Source organism: Argentina anserina, chromosome 6 (assembly GCF_933775445.1).
Source record: "Argentina anserina chromosome 6, drPotAnse1.1, whole genome shotgun sequence".
Taxonomy (NCBI): domain Eukaryota; kingdom Viridiplantae; phylum Streptophyta; class Magnoliopsida; order Rosales; family Rosaceae; genus Argentina; species Argentina anserina.
The window spans coordinates 24,582,466-24,592,684 of record NC_065877.1 but is presented as its reverse complement, the minus strand read 5'-3'; the positions used below and the strand labels follow the sequence as shown (position 1 = coordinate 24,592,684).

Genomic DNA, 10,219 nt, shown 5'->3' with positions numbered 1-10,219 from the left:
AATCGGGACGGGATCGGGACGGGACGAGGGTTTTTAAGAATGCATCCCACTCGGGATTAATCCCGGTTGGGACGGGACGGGACAAATCCCACCTTTTTATGAAGTTAAATAAAAATCTATATTTTTATTTTTTCATAACAAAGTAATATTTAATAATGAAATTTTAACAAAAAAAATGCATATTATGTTCAAAATATTATAAATTACCATTATTATTTGAGTTGATATAATTTTAGAGTTATTAAGAACATAAATTAGTTTCATTTTGATACAAATATATATAAATTTTTAAATTTTCATTAAAGGTGGGACGGGACGGGACGAAGCGGGATATAAATTATTCGTCTCACGTCCCATCCCACTAGAATGAAGCGGGACGGGATCGGAATTTCCATTTTTTATGCCCACCCCTAATTTATATAGGTTCTCATCTCAATTGTAAATCATCAAGAATATCAATCAAAGAGAAATTTCTCCCCAATTCTCTGTGTTCTTATTCTCAATTTCTTCATTGAGCAGAAAAATGGTGCAGCTTTCTCACTAAATCATCCATATATCATAGATCTGCCTCAAGGGCTTTCAAAACCCTTTGATCGATCGACTACATGATTATACATGATTCAATTGATTTGAAAAGTGGGTTGAAGAGACGACAGATAGATACAGTAGATGAGAAAATGAGAAGTCCAATTAGAAATTTGAAGAGAAAAAGATAAAGGGCAACAAAGAAGAGAAGAGATGTGCTTCAATTGTGGGGCGGGTTGTTTTCAAAAACAATAAAAACGTGAAAAGGTCGTTTCCGATGTTTACTCACAATTCTGAGATTGTTTCCAAAAACATGTTTCTTTAGTTTTTCAAATTTAATGCACCGAACCGAACGAGCCCTTACTTTTTAGTTTTTAGGTGACATTTAATATATCGGGTGGTTGGTGCTATGAGTTATTCCTCTCTTTATATACATGTTAGAACACTTGATTCCACACATATCCAAAATTTAAAATGGAAGCAGCTATGGAATTCGATGAAGCAACTCTAAGAGGCCAAGCAGATGTATGGAAGTACATGTTCAGCTTTGTAGATTCCATGGCCTTGAAATGTGCCGTGGAGCTCCGCATACCAGATATCATACACTCTCGTGGTCATGCATTGACTTTGTCTGAAATAGCATCGTCCTTCGACTCTTCTTCACCCGGTCCCGATATCACATGCCTCTCTCGCATCATGCGGTTGCTGGTCCGCCGGAAAATCTTCACCGCACATTATGATGGTGAAGATTCCGATGAAACCCTCTACGGATTGACTCCCTCGTCTAGATGGCTCTTGCGTGACTCAGAGCTCACACTAGTTCCGATGCTTCTCTTGGAGACTGATGCTACTCTGATGGCTCCATGGCATTGTTTCAGCCAGTGCGTCAAGCAAGGTGGCTCATGCGCTTTTGAGAAAGCCCATGATCGAATTATATGGCAATTATGCTCTGAAAACCCCGAGTTCAACCGATTGTTCAACGACGGAATGGCGTGTACTGCTATAATTACGATGAAAGCGATACTGTCCGGCTATAAGGGTGGGTTTGATGATACAGCAACACTGGTGGATGTTGGCGGTGGGACTGGAAGCGCAGTGGCAGAGATTGTGAAGGCGTATCCCAGCGTTAAGGGCATCAACTTTGATCTACCACATGTAGTTGCAACAGCGCCGATGTACCATGGGGTGTCGCATGTTGGAGGTGACATGTTTGATGAGGGTAGTATACCAAACACTGATGCAATTTTCATGAAGGTAATTCAAAAGCAGCACTAGCTAGAAAATGGTTTTTGAAATAGTATCTATTTAATTATCACACTAACACAATGCTACTCGATTTTGGACAAAAATTGTAGTGGATTATGCACGACTGGAGCGACAATGATTGCGTCAAGATATTGAAGAACTGTTGGAAGGCGATACCGGAGAGAACTGGCAAGGTGATTATTGCGGACATCGTTCTGGAGCCAAATGGTGCTGGCATGTTTGACGACACAGGCTTGGTGTTTGATCTGTTGATGATTGCACACACTTTAGGTGGAAAGGAGAGGACTGAGAGTGAATGGAAGAAAATCTTGGAACATGCTGGCTTCCCTCGCTACAAAATCATCAAAATTCCATCTTTACTGTCCATTATTGAGGCATACCCTGTGTGAAAACTGAAATCTTAGAATTGCCAATGTTTATCAAATAAATAAATAAATAATTCTATGGTAATTTATACTATAAATGGTGTTTGCTTAGAATCAACTGGGCAATTGAGTAATAACATGTGCGATACTATGTGCGTGACACTGGGACTTAGCGGTTAGGTTTTTTAAGTATCAACGTCAATTAAAAAAATAAAAACTATGTAAACAGATAAATAACACAATTCATTGTGCTAGATTCATCCCACAATTTGCCAAACGCTTACAAGTCAAAATCAAATTATTAAAATTAAGTTACAAGTCAAAATCAAATACTTTAGGATAATGAAACTATCACGCCCTAAATTACAATCTACAAATTCATGGGTCACTTTATAGTGGACATATCATTCGTGTTCTTATAGAGGCACAATTCAAAGAGATAATTAAAACGCATGGACTATGGTGTAAAGTGGGTCAGGATGTGTTCATAGATTGTAAAATATGATGGGCGAATTTCATATTTGAGATAGTAATTAGGATCCATTAAATAAATTATAGAACCCAATTAAATTTGTTGTTTATTTTTTTATCGGGACCACAATATATTCTAAAAAGTTTCATAGGCCTAACAACAAGTTAATTTATACGCGCCAGATTTCTTGTTAGTTTGTCTGCTCAAATGGCCAAGAGCAAATTAAATTCTAATTAACTTTAATTAGCGCGCACTGAGTTTTGGAGTTTATACACATTAAGACTCGGTTCTGAAGCATCTGTAGCAATGTTAGTCATATTTTAGTTGAATTTTAACTAAAATAACTTAAAATTCATTTTGGCTAGGTAATTTAGAAATACATCTATCAGTTCTTTCTATTTTAACTTTATTTAAATTTAAAATATTAATTACATGACTAAAAAGTATTTTAAATTTACTTATGAATTTATGTATATTCTCTACAAAGAATATTTTAAATTCAAATGTTTTAACTTTGAATTTGTCGAGTGAGATAGCTCAAAGTTAAAGTAAAGTTATAATAGAGAGTCTGGTGCAGCCACTATTTTTTCGTAAAAAACAAAAATGCTATTTAAAATAGCTAAAAAGTTATAATAGAGAGTCTGCTAAAAATACTCTGACCGACTACATACTTATAGTGATTTAGAGCATCTTTAGCAATGCTATCCATATTTTAGTTAAATTTCAATCAAAATAGCTTAAAAGTCATTTTGGCTAGCCAGTTTAGAAATACATCTATATCAGCTGTTTATATTTTAGCTAAATTTGAATCAAAATATTCATTATATGTCTAAAAAGTATTTTAAATTTATTTATAAATTATATATAATTCCTTACAAAAAATGTTTTAAATTCAAATGTTTTAACTTAACTTTGAGCTATCTCACTCGACAAATTTTTCGAGTGAGATAGCTCAAAGTTAAAGTCAAATTATAATAGAGAATTTGGTACAATCACTAGCTAATTTCGTAAAAAGCTAAACATAGTCTCTAAAATAGCTTAAAAGTTATAATATAAAGTATGTTGAAGATGCTCTTACTGTATATTGTTTGGTTATTGTCTATATCATTATAAATTTATGTTCTTTGAAAATAAATTTATGAGCAAAGGTCTAATAAGTAATTATTGAGTATATCTAACTCTATTATTAAGAAACGACTACATTCACTAATCAGAGAAATATAGCAAAGAAGATGGCAATTAGGAAGCTAGATAAATCGATATACGTTGTTCGACAGCACATCAATCAAAGACGTGTATAGTCAACAGTGGCGGACCTGTTTAGGTGGCCACTTGGGTTGAGTTGGTTGTAATTAAGATATTGTAGTTGAGTTGGTAGAGTATGGTGAGACCCAATCTAAATCTAGATTCGAATCTCAGCCTCCTTTATTTTCTTTCCACATTTTTTTCTTTGTTTTCTTTTGAGCTTTTTTTTCTAGCAATGTATTTTCTTACTTGTTGTCCACTCTTAATAAAATATGGTTTAATGACAATGAGAATGATCAAATGACCATAAGTTGAGCTCGTTGTGCTATCATGTCTTTATCTCCTCTCTCATGCACCCATACTTGTGTAAACATGTTTAAAAAAATATTTGGACTTCGGCCAAAAAAACATTGCACGAATTAGCCTACCATATTTTTCAATCTTAGATCCGCCTTTGATAGTTAGTCGACCCAACTTTTTAGATTCAGTTAAATCACAGTATGAATAGCCTCACCGCGTCGGTAGCGGGCATCGATCAATCTCGGGCGTCTTATTTCATTACCACAAATGTCTTCCAGACAACGCAACCGCTGATACAAAAGTAGGGAAACCCAATTAGAGTAAAACCTCTATAAATTAATAGTCTTGGGACCAGCAAAAAATATTAATTTAGTGCGTTAGTAATATATCGAAAAATTAATAAATATTAATTTATTGATAACTTAATAAGTTATTAATTTATCAGAGTATAATAAACATTTTTTTTCAGAAAATAAAGGTTGTATTTTATACAATGTGCTACATTGATCATTTTATTCCGTAAACATTATTAAATGTATTAATTTGTTCGATGTATCACATTGTTCTTATTATGTATACATTCTCAAATTTATTATTTTGGTCGACGTACTACATTATTTAACAACTTAGCATGGCATCGATGACATTGAATATATAATTTATTGTTGTGCTAAGAGAAAAACACACAAAAAGTTTTTATCATGTTAAGGAAAAAAACATAATGGATTCAAAGTGACATCATTTTCAAGAAAAAAACAAGTAGTAAATGAGTCATACTTTATAAAGCTCGTAAATATAAAATTATTTATATGTAATAATAAATTATTAATTTGTATATCTGATGGGGTCTATGTGAAGTCTCAAATATCTATTATCTTATAAATTTAGAGAAATATTAATTTAGCATGTTAGTCTTGAGTCGACAAAAATTATTATTTTAACAAGATTATTAATTATTCGAATATTAATTTAACGAGGTTTTACTGTAGTATCTTCTCCGACTCTCCGCCAGTCCACCGTGAGGACCAAAGTCACCAAACTCTAGTCCCACTAGTGCTAATGACCCCGTCCTAATCACTTGGGCACTTGGCCTAGCTCGAGGCAATACATATGCAAAGGCATAATGAATGGAGGAATGTGGCTTCGAAAAGGCACAAAGGTTTAGCTTATATTATATATCTGATAATCTGAGAGGTTATTGCTTCATAATAGTGAGGCAATGACATGTACATCTAGGACAACTTTCATAGAGAGGTTTCATTAGGCATGGCTCATGTGGCTGAAAATGTGAAGTCGCATCCACATCATATAAGAGGAATCAACTTTGATCTATGGGAATTTCGGAACTGGTGGCTAGTGGACCGACTTACCCTTAGCCCCTGATTAGGTGATACATTTGGGTCATTGGGTGTGTGACATGATATGCATGTTTGATCACTTTGATACGATTCCCTACTGTGATACTACTATCTTCATGAAGGTAGACTATATGCACAATCAGACATTTATTATTTGGCTTTTAATTTATTTATTATCAATATATGTTGGCATGGGGACATATGTATTGGCATCTGGGATCATTGACATCTCCAGAGAAGATATTTGGTGGAGCTTATCTTCATTTGGTCATTTTTAGTTCGGACACCATCACACAACCTTACATCGTTTAGGCACTCAATAAATTTGCACCTTGCAACACTTTCGAGAAATGAGATTCATTAACATTAAAATTCTAAGCATATATAAATAGATAATTTCAAAGGGGGTAGTTAAGGTTGTGCAAATTACCACAATATAGGTAGTAGAAAAGCGTTTACAAAACTTTATGAATGATCAGTCCCGTTCACATGGTCAGTAGCTGATCATGGAATTCCTGCTCAACAACCATTAGATATAAATTCAAGGGTTGAAAACAAAATAACTTCATTTTAAAAATATTCTCATCACCTTTGTATTTACATCCAATGGTAGTTAAACATGTGAATTTACATTCAATGATAGTTAAACATGAATTTAACGGTCAGCTACTGACCGTGTGAACGGGATTGATGAGATGATAGTCGAGTCGCTTACTCTGTGCTTCTTCTTTTCCTCCCCCTTTATCTCTCTCGATTCCTTGTTCCATGTTTCTCAGTTTATTATTTTTGAGCTTTCCTTGATCTCCCGTTTTTTTTTTGTTACAACATTGCAAGAAACATAAACGAAATACCTAGTACAATTCTAATCACACATTAACAAGCTCTCTCATGAGTCATGATCGATAAGCAAGATAATCAGATTACGGATATTTAAAAGATTGGTCATCACTGGAAAAAAATATAATTTACAAATATATGGAGGATGATGAGTAAGTGTAAAACATGAAAATTACATGATTTCAACATATCTGAAACAACCAAAGTTTGATTCACTAAATAATCCCAGACTAGGTATTAACTCGCGCGTAAACGCGCGGGTCTTGTAATAAGTGTACCAAGTTATATAACACAGTTACACAGTAAGGATATCATGTTTAAGTTGTTAAGCTTAAAATTTTTTATCCATCCAAGTTTCCATGGAAGAAAATGTATATATACACTAACCGATCAATTGCTAAACTTAATTCTCGAATCACCATTTTTTTTTTGTATCCTTGTGTTAATGTTCTCATATGATCTGGAAAATTATCCCAACATTTGTAGTCGCATTAACAAACTAGTCAGAATTAGCATGAATTATTTTCAAAATACTGCTCCATTCTAATACAAAATTTCAAAATGAACTTGACGAATCTAATACAATTTTGAAAACACCAGACTCTAATACACTTATCAAATTTTCACTAATAAACACTGACAACGTACATGTTCTAACGTTTTTATTACAAACATCTCTAATAAGATGGCCAGTTCCTTTCTAGAGAGGAGGTCTGCTCCGAAATTAAAGAGCGGATTTCCTTATTTGACCAAATTTTCACATTTGCACCTCTCTACTATATATATTTTAGAACCTAATGTCTAGATCACTTATACAAAGTTTAACTCAATTTAATGATCGTTTGAGATTTATTAATTGTGATATACACAAACAGTTCATGTTGAACAATTTCTGTTTGTTCATCAATTTAATACAATTTTGATCCCTTAAAGATCACCAAATTGATTGAAAATTCGTACAAATGATTTTGTCATGCATCCATACTTACATATTGAACGGTTGAGATGTGAACATGTGACTGAAAAGTTGGTTAAATAAAGAAATTCGCTCTTTAATTTCAGAGTGGACCTCCATTCCGGAAGGGAACTGATAAGATGACACTAATAAAATGGCTATATATATTATTTTATTTCCAGTACTACTGATGAATTCTCGATCCTCTTGTTATATTTGGTACATAATTAATGGTCGATGCACAAAGAAAAAACCTAAAATGAGAAACTAAACAGATATATGCATATTTATATAATATTGAAAGTACTACAATAAAATTGTATACCTCCCAGTAATCAAGTTATTAATGACTGGACGAAACCAAGAAATAACCTCTCACGTGCGAAATTATAGAAGATCCCCTTTAAGATCAAAAAATTCCATCGAATTGAGTATGATTGTATGTGTGATAGCATCTACTATACCAGGAATATCATTGAACCTGATTATTGAAATTGCTCAGGATACCCTTTTTTAGCTTCTAGAATCTATTTCTTAGTTCAAGATCCCTCTTACCAACAAGTATCAAAGAATTAGTAGATCTGTTCCGCCTGAAATGGGAATGGGTGATACATATATCATTGTTAAACTTAAGCCATAACACTTAGATGTTATGGAGCACCCAAACAATGACAAAAAGTTGAAAAATCTTAAAATTTCAGGATTTACATATTGCAGACCGGTTCATCTACTTTTGAGGTGGACTATTGTGGTTCTACTTGAAGCCATTGATTCCTAACATCCAAGGATACCTACTCATAAAATTTGAGGACATTTGAAGACCTGGAACATGGTGAACCGCTCAACACAAGTGGTCACTGACCTCTGGCGAGTATTCTGGCCGGTTCGGTGCTTTTCCGGTTGGTTCTGGCAGTGATGCCAGTGGAATTGGATTTATAACACTCATGTTTACTTGCTCCTAAAATTTGGTAGCACTTGAGGTTCGGAAATTCAGTGAACCATTCAAGGAAGTGTAAAACAGAGGTTCGGTATTAGTTGTTGATAAAAACATGTTTCCAACGATAAACCAAAGATTCGAATGATAACCTACGGCTTGTAGTATGTCTTGTTTTATGGTTGATAGGCGCAAAAGCACCTACAAAGATACCATATTATCACATCAATTCTATCAATGTAGTAAATGACAAATATGAGTCATCACCTGCAGAGGATTGGTGAAACTAAGACTTAAAAACACAAACAGACGTGTAAACCAGAAATCTGGCAGACTCGACCTAGGAGCGGAAACCTAATTAATTAGGTAATCTAGACTCAACCAACAATTACGAAATTCAATAGACACTAACTATACACAGTGGTGGACTAGCACACAAATTTTGAGGGTATTCAGAATTAGTTTGATTGGTGAACAAAAATAAATAAGACAGAAGTACTGCTAAAAACAGAATATTAAAAAATAAATATGGATGTAAATATGAGAAAAAAATAGCTAGGAACTTCTCTCCACCACTAGATATGCTTCAATAACCCCAAAATAATGTCAATAATTATAGATTAATGCACTCTCAACTAAATTAGAGTTGTTAGGTCATTAACCGTATTACGTTCTCTTACTTGTCATGTTAAGCGATATGTCAGTATCGACTTAACCGTATTCTCAATTAATTGATCTATGAAATGTCGGTATCTAGACCAAAATAATTAAAATCATGAAGTTCTAAGAACGTTTGAGTAACAACAAAGAATCTAAGGTCAATGTTAGTAGCCTTAGATTACTAAGGAATCACTTCACATAAGTACCTACAAAGAACTTGTTATCTCTCACAGAATATGCAACGATATGTCGGTCATATACATATTCAAGATAATAAAACCCTAAAACATGCATCAAAGTATCGACCCAATGAGACATGCAATAGAATTATCAATGAACAATCAGTGAAGAAATTCTTATCTAAAATTATATCGGAGTTTGAAATCGAAGACATATCTAGAGCTTTGATTAGCCCCTAACTATCAAGGGATTTAATTACACATAATCTTGAATAAAAACATCAAATAATACATGAGAGATGAATTAAAGGAGAAGAGACCGAACTTCCTTTTTCTTGTGGAGGCTTGATGAGATTTTAGCATCTTGAGGAGATGTGGGTTGTAGCTTGAGGAGATTGAAGGTGACTTATGTTCGGCTCCCCCTATTCCTCCACTCTGTTTGTTTCCTTTCTCTCTTCTTTTCTCTTTTCTCCCTCTCTTCCGTTCATCCTCTCATTTTTTTTTCTCCCTCTCTTTATTCTCTCTTCTTCTTTATTCCACTTCAAAATGCATAAAAACAAATAAAGTTAATTAAAAATATAAAAACATAACAAAATAGCTAAGTTAAAGGAATAATTAACACAATAAAAGTCACATAAATATGTGACTATCAATGGTACCATCTATACCATCATCATTGAAGTTACGATTGTAACAGTTAGCATGTTAGTGTTTCAAATCTAACGATATGCATGGTTGTTATCAGATTATGTTAACGGTTTATTGTCCACATATTTTATGTGCCATATCGCGCATCTACAAGCGGATAATGATGTGTTATTTGATGTTGAATGTTGTCTTTGACTAAGGCATGAGCTTCCACATATGTCCGCTTATATAACGACATTAATAAGCGATCTCGTTTAGACACTTTTGATGAGTCAGTCTCCTTGTCGTTAGGGGAGAGAAGAACAAGTTTGTTCAAGTTAATCAACTTGGTTTTGTCTTGATTTGTCTCATTGTACCTCATTATGTTCCTAATAGTCTCATAAATTGAAGTGACGAGATCAGATTTAAATGATGCAACTATGCCTATAAGGATTGATGTCTGACAAATGGACATGTAGTCACTCTTTATTAGTGA

General features: G+C 33.8%; 1 protein-coding gene across 1 annotated transcript; it reads left to right on the top strand.

Annotated features, from left to right (window-relative positions):
• Positions 1–999: 999 nt before the first annotated feature.
• On the top strand, positions 1,000–2,188 carry LOC126799769 ((R,S)-reticuline 7-O-methyltransferase-like). The gene is made up of 2 exons (XM_050527035.1): positions 1,000–1,779; positions 1,881–2,188. Exons 1-2 carry the CDS (start codon positions 1,000–1,002, stop codon positions 2,178–2,180), a joined length of 1,080 nt encoding a protein of 359 aa, XP_050382992.1. The 3' UTR covers positions 2,181–2,188.
• Positions 2,189–10,219: the final 8,031 nt, after the last annotated feature.